Source organism: Sodiomyces alkalinus (assembly GCF_003711515.1).
Source record: "Sodiomyces alkalinus F11 unplaced genomic scaffold SODALscaffold_7, whole genome shotgun sequence".
NCBI classification, from domain to species: Eukaryota; Fungi; Ascomycota; class Sordariomycetes; order Glomerellales; family Plectosphaerellaceae; genus Sodiomyces; species Sodiomyces alkalinus.
The window spans coordinates 563528-579311 of record NW_021167085.1 but is presented as its reverse complement, the minus strand read 5'-3'; the positions used below and the strand labels follow the sequence as shown (position 1 = coordinate 579311).

General features: G+C 55.2%; 7 protein-coding genes across 7 annotated transcripts; 5 read left to right on the top strand and 2 right to left on the bottom strand.

Moving 5' to 3' along the window:
* The first annotated feature begins 358 nt into the window (after window positions 1–358).
* On the top strand, window positions 359–2195 carry SODALDRAFT_334316 (hypothetical protein). Its single transcript, XM_028612173.1, has 3 exons — window positions 359–491; window positions 555–1740; window positions 1809–2195. Exons 1-3 carry the CDS (start codon window positions 469–471, stop codon window positions 1836–1838), a joined length of 1239 nt encoding a protein of 412 aa, XP_028465038.1. The 5' UTR covers window positions 359–468; the 3' UTR covers window positions 1839–2195.
* A 603-nt stretch (window positions 2196–2798) lies between these two features.
* Window positions 2799–4095, top strand: SODALDRAFT_192154 (hypothetical protein). Its single transcript, XM_028607136.1, has one exon. The coding sequence runs from the start codon at window positions 2892–2894 to the stop codon at window positions 3732–3734; it is 843 nt and encodes a 280-aa protein (XP_028465037.1). The 5' UTR covers window positions 2799–2891; the 3' UTR covers window positions 3735–4095.
* Window positions 4096–4253: 158 nt separating this feature from the next.
* SODALDRAFT_334314 (hypothetical protein) lies at window positions 4254–6295 on the bottom strand. Its single transcript, XM_028612172.1, has one exon. It carries the CDS (start codon window positions 5801–5803, stop codon window positions 4457–4459), a length of 1347 nt encoding a protein of 448 aa, XP_028465036.1. The 5' UTR covers window positions 5804–6295; the 3' UTR covers window positions 4254–4456.
* A 434-nt stretch (window positions 6296–6729) lies between these two features.
* Window positions 6730–9359, top strand: SODALDRAFT_351557 (homoaconitase). The gene is made up of 2 exons (XM_028613547.1): window positions 6730–6768; window positions 6823–9359. Exons 1-2 carry the CDS (start codon window positions 6754–6756, stop codon window positions 9136–9138), a joined length of 2331 nt encoding a protein of 776 aa, XP_028465035.1. The 5' UTR covers window positions 6730–6753; the 3' UTR covers window positions 9139–9359.
* Window positions 9360–10070: 711 nt separating this feature from the next.
* SODALDRAFT_340585 (DUF1000-domain-containing protein) lies at window positions 10071–11288 on the bottom strand (the record flags this gene model as incomplete). Its single annotated transcript, XM_028612966.1, has 3 exons — window positions 10071–10418; window positions 10492–11081; window positions 11207–11288. 3 exons carry the CDS (start codon window positions 11286–11288, stop codon window positions 10071–10073), a joined length of 1020 nt encoding a protein of 339 aa, XP_028465034.1.
* Window positions 11289–12008: 720 nt separating this feature from the next.
* SODALDRAFT_334311 (NAD dependent epimerase/dehydratase) lies at window positions 12009–13508 on the top strand. The gene has a single exon (XM_028612171.1). The coding sequence runs from the start codon at window positions 12281–12283 to the stop codon at window positions 13313–13315; it is 1035 nt and encodes a 344-aa protein (XP_028465033.1). The 5' UTR covers window positions 12009–12280; the 3' UTR covers window positions 13316–13508.
* Window positions 13509–13640: 132 nt separating this feature from the next.
* Window positions 13641–15569, top strand: SODALDRAFT_334310 (hypothetical protein). Its single transcript, XM_028612170.1, has one exon. The coding sequence runs from the start codon at window positions 13837–13839 to the stop codon at window positions 15172–15174; it is 1338 nt and encodes a 445-aa protein (XP_028465032.1). The 5' UTR covers window positions 13641–13836; the 3' UTR covers window positions 15175–15569.
* Window positions 15570–15784: the final 215 nt, after the last annotated feature.

Genomic DNA, 15784 nt, shown 5'->3' with positions numbered 1-15784 from the left:
CTCCTTCCTGTCTATGCGTTTTAGGTGAGGGACTTCATACCCCAGTCTGTGGATCCTATGAACATAAGGAACAAGGAGCATCCATAAAGTATTCTATATAGCGTCTGCCGTTCTCACCACTTGTATATTAGAACCGTATTATTTTGTTATTAGAACCGTATTATTTTGTTATGTTGCTTCTTTTCGTACGAAACACGACGTTTAGTGGAAGTACGGTGTCGGTGAGGGATTCGGTCAACTCGGTGTAGTACAGCAGCGACATTTTCGGTGAACAACCCATGTAAACGCACGGACCTTTTTTTGTTTTGCCTGATCTAAGACCCCACTAAATCTTTTTCACGATAACAAACAGTTCAGTCTGGAAAATGAAGTTCTTATCGTCTGTCTTGTTGTTCTTCACAGCTCAGGCTCCGGTGTTGTCTGTTTCCGTCCACCCCCACGGCGACAGTCAACCGGAAATTCGAAGCCATGGGCTTGGCCGAAAACAAAGTGTAAGTTTTGGGAGCTATTGTCTCCGATATCGCAACTCCACCCCAGCTGACTGAGATTTCCAGCCGTCGAAGAATCGACAAGGACCCCAACAACACGAAATGGGCTCGCGACACCAATTCGTTCGGCCAGAAGATCCTGCGCTCCCAGGGATGGGAGCCAGGGCAGTATCTCGGCGCTAAGGACGCCCCCCAGGCTGCCCACTACACCGCCGCCAACGCTTCTTTCGTCCGCATCACTCTGAAGGACGACTCGCTCGGGCTGGGCTTCAAGAGAGCCAAGGAAGAGCAGATCACTGGCATGAATGCGTTCCAGGACATGCTCGCCCGTCTGAACGGCAAATCCGACTGCGCTATAGAGGAGGAAAAACAGGCCAGGGCGGCCATGCAGACGACGCTCTACTGCCAAACCAAGTTCGGTGCGATGCGGTTCGTTAAGGGAGGGTGGTTGGTCGGCGATCAGGAAAAAAAGGACATCGTCCCTGATGAAGTAAAGCAAGAAGAGGAGGACCAGAAGAAAGCCACGGGGTCCGTCTCGCAGCCGTCGGAGATATCCAAGGCGGGAAAGTCGAAGAAGCGCAAGGCGGAGCAATTGTCCGACTCGGACTCGTCAGATTCGTCGAGCGAAGACGAAAAGGCCAAGAAGAAGCGACGGAAGGAGGAGCGCAAGGCGGCTGGGAAGCTGAAGGCCAAACGGCCAGACGCCGCCGCCACCTCGGACGAAAACGAAAACGAGAACACGACGACGTCGACCTCGGACAAGAAGGAGAAGAAGCGAAAGTCCAAGTCCAAATCGAAAAACGCATCAAGTGATACCCAGCAGGATGTAGCGAAGGCGGAGAGCAAGTCAAAGGCCGAGAAGAAGTCCAAGAAGAGGAAAGAGAAGGATAGCGGGCACTCCTCTGACGATTCTGACACGGAAGAGTCCAAAACGTCGCGGAAGAGGTCGAAGAGCAAGGAAGAAACTGCTTCCGAACTCGACAAGGCCGCGAAGAAGGAGAAGAAGAAGCAGAAGAAGGAGTCGAAATCGAAGCGATCCGAAAAGGAGGCCGCCGAAAGTGACGACTCGGCACCGAGCACAACAGCGCGAACGTCTTCCAAGTCTACTACCACCGCGGATACTGGGACTTCAACCCCGGCTACCACGGGCTCCGGGACATCCACTCCCGTTCTACGAGGCCATCATGCTGTGCGGTCGAAATGGATTGCTTCTAAGAGAATGGCCACACTTGATGATGCGGCTCTTAACCAGGTTTGTCCTGCCTACCCTGTCCCTTTGTTCGTCGAAGCCGAGTACGTCCTAACCAGCGTGTGTCTCAGATATTCATGATAAAAGCGCCTTCTTCGTAGCGACGTAATAAAAGTACTTTTTCAGACATGCGCGAGGCCCAAACCCACTCGCCCCGATTCCGCTTTATTGCTCGTCTGCGCCCGTCCCTACTATTGGGTTTCCCTGTGCCCTTTAGAACTCCTTCAACGTCTTGCAAACACATGTTAATGTAACCTCGACAGTCGACAAACAGTCTCGTGTTATGACTCTGCATAGATAAGCTTCATGTTCGACCTGACTCTTGATTCTGTGTATTATATTTTCCTTTCTTTTTCTTCTTTTTCTTCCTTTTTTTTCTTTTTTTCTTCTTTTCTTTTTCTTTCTTCTTCTTTTCTTTTTCTTTCTTCTTCTTTTCGGTACGCTTTCCGCTGATATGACCAGCCACACGCTTCGCAGCGACTAACGAGATTCTCTAGACAACTTTCAACACGAAACGATTTACCTCTTTAGCCGCAGCTGGATATCTGCTAGGCACGGTTGGCCTTGTGGCGGGTGCCACCACCCACGAGGCGCAAAAAGGCGAACCGAATTAACCTCGAGGCTTTACCTCTCCCCGTATTCGCACACACACCCCCAGATCTGTCCATGACTTGTTTCGAAATGCAATCTGACCAACTCGGTTTTTCTATCCTTTCTCCTCGCCCCTTGAACAGTATACATGTTGACAGACAACTTACCTCCGTTGAACTCAATATACGAGTAGCAACAAGCCGTCAGGTGTCGCGTGGCTGGATTCGATCATTGAAAGCCTGTACCTGTACCTGTACCTCTTCACTGGAAAGGTCTTCCGTACGTCTTCCGGACACTGAGGAGCGCACCCAGGTAAGAGGCTTCGTGGCCTGTTTGAGTTCCTCCAAGGCTGACAAAGTTGAAGGTGCAAAGCGGTGAATCGGGATACACCGAGTATCGTTGAGCAAATTGACCGGGATTGAGCAGACTCTACCGTCGTCATCGGAAGAAGCTGCAAGCCTCCAGTCATTACCCTTCGTGGACCTCCGTTCACCACGACCTCCCTAGAACGACTGAACGAGATCGTGTCTACCTTAGGCTTTCAGCGAAAACCTAGAAGATCCATGCGTAGAATACGTTCATTCTACAAAAAGTCCCTCAACTTTGTGCGAGGAGTCCGCACAGCACATAGGCGACGAGGGGAGTCTAACGAGTCTCCACTAGGCCCTCTTCAGTCCAACCCGACAATGGTTGGCGACAAGTCTGATGTGACCGACGTCGAATGGCCGCTGGTTTCACCGTCGATGATATACAACGTCTCCTATTTATTCAACGAGGGACCCCCAAGTCACCCGTCCTCACCGGCCGCGGTTCCGGTCCCTGTGGTCTGCGATGACAACAAGGCCGGCCTACCGTTTGATGACCTTAGACGCGTCAAGCAGTGGCGAAAGCTGACCGGCTATGGCGTGAACGATGAACACGACGAGGTACGCATACGGTCTGTTCGGATCCAAGGCCCGACACGGAAACTCTACTGTCGCGCACTTCCGGGGAACTCGGCCGGAACGCTCTTCGGGACATGTGACAGGTGCGACGCCGTGGGGGGCTGCCGTGACCGGGAGCATGGTGTGTCCCGGGTTGCCGTGGAGAGGAAATTGGACTGCCTCCGGGTGTCTCAGGAGCCGCCGGGCGATCGCTTGGACGATGATACTCGGCAGGGCGATGCCGGTTCGGAGGAAAGCAAGAAAGGCAAGGGGAAGAAATCTATGGTTCCATGTCGTCTTGGTGTTCGTATGACTCGTATCCTCGCCCCTCCACGCCCCACGTCCCAGACACCACAGCTTCAGGACCTCGTGGGGTTGGAAGGCCGGTTGCAGTGGCACAACCTTCCGGACCAGAAGTCGGAGGTATTAACGCCTGGCTTGGAGGAAGTAATGGCTTACGTGGAGAAAAAAGGGCGGCGATGATTTTTAGTAGCGTTGACGATGACCATTGCAATAATGGTGGACCGATTGTTTTTCATGTGCCCTACCTTCACACCGCAACTTGGACTCTGAACAAGTAAGTTGTCTTGCCAACCATATCATATATAAAGCATCAGGGAATGACATGTAATAACAATGAAGATGTGCTCAGTGTATGGTCAAGTTCACCGTCGACAATGGCCAAACCCTTTGCCCAACGACACATCATTAACCTACCGCCAGGAAGAAGGGCAATAGCTAGCTTTGCCATGCTATTTGTCTCCCGACACAATGGAAGAAGCAAAAAAAAAAAAAAAGAAAAAAAAAAGGAGAAAGCTAAATGGGACAAGTTTGTCTCGGGGGTGCAAGTCTCCAGTCGGAATTTACCTCGACGCGAAGAATAACTCAGTTACGATCATAGCGAAACTTGATACGGAAGAATGGTCACCTAGCAAGCAGAACATGACCAGATAAGAGTCTGATCTACATATGAAATGCCAAAGGGTGGGACATTAATTTGCGGTATATTATCATCTCTCTCATCGTCTCTCCTTCTTCTCTGTCTCATACTATCGAGGGCCCGTCGTTTGATGTTCGCTCAACACTTCAGAATGTGTCTATCGTATTTTCCCACCCGAGTCTAGATGCGTGCTAATGACCCAATGCTAATGATCCAACGCCATGTCTAGAATACGCTATGCAAAACCCCCGACAGCTGTTTTTTTTTAAGCCCATCCTATGCTGAAAAGCCTGTAGTCGCTCTCGTCCCCGCGTCCAACGCCCCTCCGCTTCTCCAACGTCTCGGAATGCAAGATGGCCAGCCTCCGTCCGACAGGATCCCTACGACAGTCCCTCCCTGCGTCCCCTTCTCCGCTGAAAACGGCCTCTACAGTCTCGGCGACACGGAGGTCCTGGAAACGCCCCGCACGGCGCACGGTAACGAGGAGCCAGAAGATGCCGTGCGGCGCGAGGAGGCGGGAGGCGCAGTCTCTGAGCCACCGGGCATGCTCCGGGGCGTAGACCACGTCGGTGGCGACAAGCATGTCGGCCCCCCCGAGGTGGCGGAAAGGAGGGCTTTCGGCGTCGAGTGGGGAGGCCCAATCCAGCGGTGCTACGAGAGGGGCGGCCGGGTGAGGCTTCTCGTCCTTTTGTGGGGGGAAGTTGGCCTCTACATTGGCGCCGAGGTTGGCGAGGACGGAAGGATGGTAGTCCGTCGCTATGATGGTGGTGGAGTCGCCAGTCACCCCAAGGCGCGGGAGGAGGTGGGCGAGCACGAGGGAGACGAGACCTGTCCCCGCGCCGAGCTCGATGATGCGCGGCGACGATGTGGGCAGGCGGGTGAGTCCGAAGTGGGACGGGTCGGAGCAGAGGAGCTCGGACAGGATGACGGCGGCACCCCAGCTCTGGAGGCCTACGTCGTCTGGATCGGAGGAGTCGGTGCCGGCCAGGCCGTCGTTGAGGTGGACTTGGATGGGCGAGGAGGGGGAGGAGGGGGAGGAGGAAGAGGTTGTCTTCTTCTCTTCCCTGTCCAAGGCGGGAGGTGGCTCAAAAGAGAAGGTGCGCGTGAAGGAGGCCGCCTCTTCCAGGCGGGCTTCCTCCTCGTCGAGCGGCGCGGCGTAGAACGAGTCCAGGATGCCGGAGGCGAGGTCCAGGACGCGGTTCAGGAGGTCGCCGTCGTCGGCGAGGCAGGGGAGAGTGGCGGCGCGGCCGAGGAGGCCGGTCAGCCAGCGCTCGGCGTGGGCTCGCTCGAAGGAGTCGGCGCGGATGGAAGCGAGGGCTTCCCCGCGAGGACAGGTGGCCGGGTTGTCGTCATCCTCGTCCTCCGTCTCGGTCGCCGAGACGTAACCCGAGTCGGCGGGGTCGTGGGGGTGAGGAGGCGGGGGGTCCTTCTTCGAGCCCGGGACCATATCAGCACTTGCTCCTGCCAGGGCTAGGGAGGTCCCGAGCAGAGGGCGGTAGAGGGCCGTCAGGGAGTCGAGAGCTGCGAGGAGCTTGCCTTCGCTTAGGGCGGGGAGAGTGGATAGAGGCGGGAGGCTGCTCGTGGGAGGCAGCGGACGTCCCTGAGGTGTCATGAGTAGGGGTAGATGGTGACAGAGGAGTCTCTGCCGCTCCGCCGTTCGGTGTTACTGATACATAGAGTGTAGAGATAAGAGGATGAGGCCCCTAGATGAACCGCCATGATAGTATTATCTTCCCTTACTGGGAAAACCGAGAGAAGAGAGAAGAGAGAAGAGAGAAGCGAGGGGAAGACGATAGTGCGGCATATGTAGGGGGAAGTTATAGAGGTTATAGAGAGGGAAGGATGTCGGCCCCACTTACACGGGGCCCATTTCGGCCTTGTTCTTTTTTTTCTTTTTTTTTCTTTTTCAGCAACAGCTATCGTCGGATAAGGGCCAGCGGCCGGCTTTTACGTTATCGTCAACCCACATGACCACGTGCTCCACAGTCGAAGGAGTTGTGAGTTGTTCTCTTTGTGATTCCTCTCTTATCTCTTCTTACGTCGTAACTCCGAGGCTCGCCATAGATCATGATGAGATATCGGGATACCCACATTGTAGCAACACGATATGTCGCCAGCGTGAGAAGACAGGATAATTTTCAACATGGAATTCATGGAACCGCTTCCAGGCCGAACTCAATCAACTCGTCCTGAGAGACCTTCGAATCCGTAATTAGTGTACCAAGAAAATCGGGTTCCGGCGTTCGAGTCAGACAAACATTCAGGGGACAAGGGACAGCGGTGGGTTCTTAGGTTCCGCCACTGAGGTTCCTCCAATTTCCGATTACTCATAACCGCGAAAGAAGCGCGGGAATGTCTCAGGGTCCCAGGTACCGGTTCCGCTGACATAATCGCCGCTCTCGGAGGAAAATTTCGGCAAAGTCACGTCAACCCACGTTAACCATGGCAAGTACCTGAACTTGTTTGAATGGAGGACACCATCTTGAACATTACTCCGTAGAAGTGCAGCTGCGTCCCTCTCCCTCTCCCTCTCCCTCTCCCTGTCCCCCTACAGCAGACGCAATGTTGTGCCGATCAGTAAGTAGAATTGTCCCGAGTAGCCTTAGCCATTCGACATCTGACCTCTCGAAGCTTTGGCCGCTGTGGCCTCGATCTATCGGCCGCCTGTCGAGCCGAACAAATCACCGACAGCTACCGCATGTCTCGCCTTCGCTATATTCCCGTTCGTTGAGCACAACCAGTCGATACAAGGCATTCCACGCCCAGCAGTCGACCATTCCTTCCTTCACCACCCCTTCCTCCGAGAAACAGTCACCACAGACCTTGACGGAAAAGATTATACAACGCTATGCCGTCGGTCTACCGGAGGGGAAGGTCGTCCGGAGCGGCGACTATATCAGCATCTCTCCCTGGCGCATCATGTCGCACGACAACAGCGCCGCCATCATCAACAAGTTTCTATCCATTGGGGCAACCCAAATCCGGGATCCTGATCAGGTCATCATGGCCTTGGACCACGATGTCCAAAACAAGAGCGAAGCGAATCTGAAGAAATATGAACGGATCAGGGAGTTTGCTACATTGCAAGGTGTCCGAAACTACCCTGCCGGACGCGGAATTGGCCATCAGATCATGATCGAGCAGGGCCACGCTTGGCCGGGTACACTCACGGTGGGGTCGGATTCGCACTCGACGATTTACTCGGGCATTGGAGCCGTCGGCCTTGCCGTGGTCCGTACCGACGCCGCCAGCATATGGGCGACCGGAAAGACCTGGTTCCAGGTCCCTCCCGTGGCCAGGGTGAACCTCACCGGCGTCTTACCCCCGGGCGTCACCGGCAAGGACGTCATCGTTGCGCTCTGCGGTCTGTTCAACCAGGACGAAGTGTTGAACCACGCCATCGAATTCACTGGCTCTGAGCAGACCATGGCTAGCCTACCCGTCGATGACCGTCTGGCCATCGCCAACATGACTACGGAATGGGGCGCATTGACCGGACTCTTCCCCATCGACTCGACCTTGGAGAAATGGCTGCGCGCCAAGGCCACGGCGTCCGCCGTCATGGGGGATGGCGTCTCTACCAACGAGTTCACCCACGAGAGGATTGACCAACTTATGCAAGACCGGCCGACCGCCGACCCCGGCGCCCCATACGCCAAGTCGCTGTACTTGAACCTCTCCACACTGTCGCCTTTCGTCGCGGGGCCGAATTCCGTCAAGGTGGCGACGCCTCTCCGCGACTTGGAAGCCCAGGATATCAAGGTCGACAAGGCCTACCTGGTCAGCTGCACCAACGGCAGAGCGTCGGACTTCCAAGCAGCGGCGCGAGTGTTCCGCGAGGCTGCTGAAAAGGGCCTCGAACCCAAAATAGCGCCTGGCGTCAAGTTCTACATGGCAGCCGCTTCTCTGGTCGAACAACACGCCATGGAAGAGTCCGGGGATTGGCAAGTCCTTCTCGACGCTGGGGCCGAGCCGCTTCCTTCCGGCTGCGGCCCTTGTATCGGCCTGGGCACTGGCTTGCTCGAGCCGAACGAGGTGGGCATTTCCGCGAGTAACCGAAACTTCAAGGGACGCATGGGTTCGACCGCCGCCAAGGCCTACCTGGCGAGCCCGGAAGTCGTCGCCGCCAGCGCTCTGCACGGTAAGATCGCCGGTCCTGGCTGGTACCAGAAGCCGGAGGGCGTGGAGAAGCCCATTATCGGCGAGGGTACCGGCCTGCTCGAGCAAGACAAGGCGCTGAGCATCGAAGACGCCTTGGAGAAGATCATCGCCGAAGCCGACAGCATCATTTCGGGCGCTGAGCAAAACGAAGCTGGAGTCGAGGCCGCCGAAGCAGGGGAGGAGGAGGAGGCCCTGACCGACATCCTGCCTGGCTTCCCGGAAAAGATTGAGGGAGAGATCGTCTTCTGCGATGCCGACAACATCAACACGGACGGCATCTACCCTGGCAAATACACATACCAGGAGAACATCAGCCCGGAGAAGATGGCCGAGGTGGTCATGGAGAATTTCGACACCAAGTTCGTCGACGTCGTCAAGACGGGCGATATCCTGGTGGCCGGATACAACTTTGGATGCGGCAGCTCCCGCGAACAGGCCGCCACCGCCATCCTGGCCAAGAAGATCCCGCTTGTCGTCTCGGGCAGCTTTGGGAACATCTTCAGCCGGAACAGCGTCAACAACGCCCTGATGCTCGTGGAGGTCCCGCGCCTCGTGCAGCGACTACGGGAGACGTTCAAGGTTTCCCAGGGTGAAGAGAAGGTGTTGACGCGTCGCACGGGTTGGAAGTTCGCGTGGGACTTGAGGAGGAGTAAGGTCACCGTCACCGAGGGAGAGGGCGGGAAGACCTGGAGTCAAAAAGTTGGCGAGCTGCCGCCTAATGTACAGGAGATCATTGCCAGGGGCGGACTGGAGAGCTGGGTGAAGCAAGAGATTTCGTCTGCGTAGAGCAGCATGTAGAATAAAAGAGCATTGTTTGATCTACTTTTTTTTCTTATTTCTTCGCATCTTGTCCCGATATTCTTCAATTCTTGCATGGTTGCAAGACAGGGACATTGAGGCTGGATGGCCGAGTATTCAGCAGACGATGCACGTCGGACAAGAAGTCACTTTTACCCCTGGGCATCGCGTCGTCGCCGACGACGCGATGTTCACATATTTCCGATTACTCATCAACGCGTCAAATTCACGTGCACAGTCAGCTGACGTAATAGCCCCACCCGTCGCAAAATTTCCAGGTACAAAACCCTCCCATCGACCGCGCCAATCTTTCTTGTTTCTCCTCTTCTTTTTTTTTTCTTCGTGCGGCTGGCATAACATGAATTTATTTCCCGTGTTGCTCGAGTCCTGATTCCCGTGGATGGTTTTGTCACCTTCGTCGCAGCGTCAGTTATGCCCCAGATCAATCAAATTGCAGGTCGGCTCGTCTCTTTCCTGGCGTTCTGGCTTCTTCGGCGCTCTGGAGCTCGTTTTTCCCTTTGTTTTGCCTTCAGGTAAAGCGAAGAGGGAAATGGGGTTTTGGAGCGCTTGCTGGCTCGTAAGGGGGATGGTCGAACAGATATTGTTTTCGTGTTTTTGTTTTTGTCTTCTTTTCACCTACGTGATGTCTCGAAGTCGGATATGTGCAGGCCTGCTGTCTAAAGCGTCGTGGGCTGTCGCGATCATCGTCCACGCCGATAGCAATGCTCCATTATCATAAAATCAGAGTTCATAATGCATCCCTTGGTCTTCCCTACTGGCAAGCAGAAAAAATGTTCCTATCCGTGTCCATCACAATTGCGTTTTGTCTGCTCGCCATCGTGCCAGTAGATTAAAGCAAAATTATCGCCTATGCCTACGTGTGTGAGCCGACACCTATTGTAAGGTTACGAAGCACCACACTATTCGCCAGGCTCGTCGCCGATTTTTTCGAGTTTGCCCATCTCCCTCTTCTCGCCCGAGTCTCCCACCAGCCGCACGCGGTCGAGCCGGACCTTGTCGCCCTCGCCTTCGCCACTGACCACGTAGATGATGAGACTCGTGATGTTCTGGAATTTGACGAAGCGGAGCCCGATGTTGGCCGTGCCGTCCGCGTTCCAGTCCTTTTCTGTCAACTCGATGGCTTGCGTCGGCGGCGTGTCGTCGGCTTCGCTGAAGTCCAGGTTATGCGGCTTGTTGGTATACAGGTGGATCTTGCCGGGACGCATGGGTGCGTCGTCGTCGTCGTCTTTGGGCGGCAGCGAGGTGAGCTTGGGGAAAGAAAGAGTTAGCCAGAAGTGGGTTTTTTAAAAGCAAAATAAAGAAATCAAATCATAAACTCACCTGAAGTGTGTGCAGCTTCACCATAGACTGGAAAGGCATGAAGAGTAGGAGCTGGTCATCTTGACCGCTCTCGACCCAGTCTTTGTCTTTTGCGTCTTCGTTCTTCTTCTCGCCTAACGCGCTGGGCTTGGCACCGTCGAAGAGCACCTTGACAGGACCCGAATTGTCGTCCGCATTGAGTAGCTCGTAACCCTTGGGCTCGATCTGGCTCGTGATATCCGTATATCCGCGGGGAAGCTCGGCGCCCCTCCATGAGCCGTTAGCCCCGCCGGCGTTACCGTTGCCGCTGCCGCTGCCGCTGCCGGATGCTGAGGCGCCGTCGCTATTGCCAGATAGCAGATGGCCCGCTAGCCTAACCACGACTTGTTGTAGCTTACGCGGGTCGGCACCCTGGATCCTTTCGAGAACCTTGCCGTTCTGGAAGACGATGAATGTTGGGAGGGCGGTGACGGAATAGGTAGCGGCGATGTCGCGGTTGGCTTCGGTGTCGACCTTGATGAAGCGGACGCTGGGGACGCCGGCGGCGGTCTCGGAGAGTTTCTGGAAGAACGGCGCGATGGCCTTGCAAGGGCCGCACCAGTCAGCGTAGACTAGGCGGTGGTCCGTGTTAGCAGCAGTGGTCGGTCGTGTATTGAGAGGGAGTGAAGGGACGGAGGGAAAGCAATGGTGGGCTCGCTCGTCGTGATGGCGGAATGGGCTAGGACTGGCTACCTACAGTCACAGACGACAATGGCAGTCTCTTTGATGAGACTGTCAAATTGCGCCTTGGACTCGATCTGTGTGATCGATGCGGACATGTTGCTGGTCTCTATCGAAGAAATAGGTTAGGGGAGATAGTACGAAGTAGAGGGAGATAATGGGTTCGGATGATTATGGGGAGTGGGGGAACTACAGATATGGAAGATGCACATACGTAAGGTAGGTAGGTACCTACCGTAGTAAGGTAAGGTAAGGTAGTAAGGGACCTTGGGGAGGACTTTGGCAGTTGGTGGGCAAGAGGAGGTAGGTAAGGTGATGAGGGAAGCTACTCTGTATTACTGTCGATGCTGAAAGGTGGGAGGGAGAGAGAGGAATTACCCCGCCCTATTCCTATCACGGATGTTGATGGGCGGGCTGAATAATTGAATACTTATGGTATTTGTGTACCTCCGTAGCCTAATGAGTCAAGTTGGCCAAGCAGCAGTGACTCCCCTCAATCAGCAGAAATAAACAAGCCAGCCATGAATAATTCGTGTGCAGCTGGTGACTGGTATTGATCAAGGGGTTATCATCCAGAATAGTCCAGAATAGGGATACAGGGATGGTGATAGATCCTACGGATACGGATAAGGTAGTCGACCCAAGCTGTTGGGTGATTTCGTGAGTTCGTACCTATTTCGAGGCTCCTCCAATGAAGAACTGCTGAATCATCCTTTATTAGAACTGCTACTGCAAGGTACCTTATTAGGTAATTCGAAAATTCCTGTCCATCCCGTTGTCTTACTCATCCCACTCCGGGACATCCGTGCCTTTATGTCCGGTATCCGTGCCACCCGACGTCATACTTATACATCGCGGCAGTATCAGGAGTCCGTCATAGAGATTTTCCTCTCTCTCGTAGCCTTCTCCCCCTCCAATGTCAACATCGTGAATGACTATAAATGATGAATGGTCTCTTCCATCCCTCGCTATCCGTCAATATCATCTACTCATCTCCAGATTCCAGTCATTCATCTCCATCAACTTCCCAACTCACGACGACCCGTACAACGCACCCTAAGCTAGAAAGATAATCCATCCATTCACCACAATGACGCAAAACTCACAACCCTCGTCGCAGACCGTCTTGATCACAGGTTCCAACGGCTACATCGGGGCTCAGATTGTCTCACACGCCTTGGAACGCGGCTACAACGTCCGTGCCGCAGCTCGCTCGGAATCTTCGCTCGCTACGCTCCGCTCCAAACTCTCCGTTGATGGGGCCACCTCCGAGCGTCTTTCCACCGCCATCATCCCGGACATCACCAAGCCCGAGTCCTACGCCGACTCCCTCTCCGGCGTGACCGCCATCATCCACGCTGCGTCTCCTTTTATCCTGCAGCCCAAAGACAACGTCAAGGACGTTCTCGAACCAGCCGTCAACGGCTCCCTCGCCATCCTCGAGGCCGCCAAGCGCTACGCCCCATCCGTCCACCGCGTCGTCAACGTCTCCTCCTTCGCCGCCATCCTCGACCTCGGCAAGGGCTACCGCCCGGGATACACTTACACCGAGAAGGACTGGAACCCGGAGACCTGGGACGAGGCGGCCAAAGACTCCAACGGCGCATCCGTCTACTGCGCCTCCAAGAGCCTCGCCGAGCGGGCCATGTGGGACTGGGTCGAGTCCAACAAGGGCACCATCTCCTTCGACCTCGTCTCCATTTGCCCGCCCTGGGTCTTCGGCCCGTCGGTCGGCCGCTTCGCGGAGTCGCGCCTGAGCGAGTCGCAGGCCAAGCTGAAGGAGCTGATCGACGCGGAGTCGGTCTTCCCCATCGACTTTGCCGCCTTCGTCGATGTCCGTGACTTGGCCCGCGCGCTCCTCGCCGCCGTCGAGACCCCGGAGGCCGGAGGGCAGCGCTTCCTCACTGGTCAGCATTTTGACTGGCAGTCGGCCGCCGACGCGATCCGTGCCGCTCTCCCCGAGGTGAAGGACCGCATCCCCAAGGGCACCCCTGGTGCGGGCCTCACGGAGGATGTCTATGCCGTGGATGGGTCCAAGGCTGCCCGTGTCCTCGGGTTGGAGTATACCCCGCTTGAGGTCACTCTTCCGGACGCGACCAAACAGATTCTTTCGATAGCGTCATAGTTTCGGGTATTGATAAGATAAAAAGAAGTCATGTAGTTTTACAAACTTGGTGCAACTCTTGGTGTGTATGCCACATCATATGGGATGCCCATGGATCGCGAATTTCGCCATTGCCATCACTCGGTGGCTTGGCTCAGTGAGCGTTGAAGGTAAATAATGCTTATTAGTAATCACAATATCTGGGTTTCGGGCTACTTGTGGTACTGTGGCGCCGTATTCGGAACGGAGTAGTCACGCACGGACCCTTCCTTCCACTTCCACTTCCACCGAAGGTACGGAACCCACACCACCTGCTTCTGCTTGCTTGCTCTTTCCCCGTGTTTGTCAAGATCATATTAATTAGGTACACGGTAATTAAACAGATTCCCTTCCCAACCCCAAACCAAATCAACCCGGGACTGAAAATATCAATATCCCGCCTGCCCTCATTCAACAACCCACAAACAAACAGGATCGACAATCAACCATATCGTCCGGCTTCTGGTTTCCTTCGTCCATTTTGTCACAGCCCATTTGATGAAATGGCTGAGGAGTCGGACCACATGACAGATGAGGCCGCTCCGCCCGGTGCCGACCAAGTCGCTGCCCTCACAAACACCTTGAAAGAACTGACCGGCGCCGTTAAAGACCTCAGAAACGAGATTGCTAGACAGGCGATTGAGATCAAGGAGCTCAGGGAAACCAAGAAGAACAGCACCAGCAACAGCAAACAGGGACCCATGATCCCTCGCACCTTGAACCAGAACTCGAGCGCTTTCGCCGACGGCCACACCTCTGTCTTCTCCAACTCTCTCTTCTCCTCGTCAAACCCCCCCTCCTCATTTTCCTCATCAAAGAGCACCCATCCCAAGTTTACCTTGTTCAACCGTCTCCCCCCGGAGCTTCGCATGAAGATCTGGAAACTGGCCCTGCCTGGTCACCGTATCTTCGAACCCTATATCGAGCATCCCGGCCGCTTCCCGGCCCACACGGCTGCCATCAACATTCACCTGAATGCGATGGGTAACGCTCACCCACCTCCCCAAGTTCCCCATCCACCCCACCTCTTCGTCGCTCCGGCTAATGTAGGGTTTGGTGGCGGCGCCGGCCCTGGTACTGGCGGAGGAGGTACTGGCACTGGCGCTGGTGCTGGTGGTGGTGCCGGAGCCGGGGGTGGTGGTGGTGGTGGTGGCGGCGGCGGCGGCGGCGCTGCTGGTGCCGGTGGTGCCGGTCTTCTACAATTCCACCACATGCATCATGCGAACCATCAGAACCACAACCCAACTCCCCGACCTGACCCACCGGCCATCAAATTCGAGATCATGTACCCGCCTCCTCGCATTCGCGCCGTCTGCCGCGAAGCCCGTCGTGCCAGCGCCGAGGGGGGCGCCTTCGAATTTGGTGTCTTCGGCACGGCGCGCCGCGGGCACTGGGTGAACCACGCAACCGACATTATCCTCCTTCGCCCGGACATTTTCCCCAACCTCCATCACCTGCATCTCGGGCGCATCCAATGTCTCGCCTTTCCCAGCTCCCAGTTTAAGACGGAGAGGGGTTGCATCACGCTCCTCCAGATTGTCCTCCAACACGCTCCGCGGTGCCGGACTGTCGTCCTCGTTTTCGAGACCGACTCGCGCAACAGCTTCCGCATGCCCAACTACATTAAGGCCACCGCGCACACCTTGGACGACGGCGATATTATAGGAACCCATGCCTTCCCTCCCACCCGCGGCCTCGAGGACGGACTTGTGAAATGGGGCGATCTCCGTCGCGTGGTGCGGACCGTTTGGGCCGAGCAGATGGCTTCTCGGGGCTTGGACCAGGCTTCGGTCCCCGCACTGACCGCCGCCGACTTGCTCAGGCCTTGTACACGCTGGTAGGAGGAAGCTAAGGTGATCAACAGGTGGCTCCCGCGTTAGGGAAATGATATGCAGTTTCTGTTATTATCCTTGCCGACCGACACTGTCGGCTCGGCCCTGTGGATAACCTAGTTTGAGTGGGAGTTCAATGGCGAGCAGGGGCGTTTCTGGGCAATTTGGTCTGAAGATCTTTCTTGTTTCGATGGGGGCATGGCGCAATAGCATTGGATACACCTTGTTCTCATTGTTGTTATTAACATTGCCATTTGTTGTTTTCCATCGAGGGAATCTAGCTTGAGCCTTGGTCGGGAAAACGGAGGGAATGAAGTTCCTAGTCATAGGCATAGGCAGCGACCTTGGCAACCCTGTGTGGTTGTGCAAGGCTAATACTATTTACCTATCCCACTCAATCACTGGAGTATGGCAACTACGATGCCAGAAGTATAATTCATGTTTTCACAAGACAAACCCATTACCCACGGCGTAAGTATATACCTGGGCATGGTATTGGCTTGCGTTCCTGTCATGAAACCCATATAATATCTCTGCTGAGCAGCAAATTGGAAACTTGAAGGGGTAAAGGGCTAAAGACTAGGATAAGAAACTTGAAGTCATTCGGCATTTTCTATTG

Coding starts and splice junctions, on each gene's coding strand:
- SODALDRAFT_334316 (XM_028612173.1), top strand. CDS start 469: ATGGGCTTGGCCGAAAACAAAGT. Junction 492..554: donor GGCTTGGCCGAAAACAAAGT/GTAAGTTTTGGG, acceptor TGAGATTTCCAG/CCGTCGAAGAATCGACAAGG. Junction 1,741..1,808: donor ATGATGCGGCTCTTAACCAG/GTTTGTCCTGCC, acceptor CGTGTGTCTCAG/ATATTCATGATAAAAGCGCC.
- SODALDRAFT_192154 (XM_028607136.1), top strand. CDS start 2,892: ATGCGTAGAATACGTTCATTCTACAAAAAGTCCCTCAACTTTGTGCGA.
- SODALDRAFT_334314 (XM_028612172.1), bottom strand. CDS start 5,803: ATGACACCTCAGGGACGTCCGCTGCCTCCCACGAGCAGCCTCCCGCCT.
- SODALDRAFT_334311 (XM_028612171.1), top strand. CDS start 12,281: ATGACGCAAAACTCACAACCCTCGTCGCAGACCGTCTTGATCACAGGT.
- SODALDRAFT_334310 (XM_028612170.1), top strand. CDS start 13,837: ATGGCTGAGGAGTCGGACCACATGACAGATGAGGCCGCTCCGCCCGGT.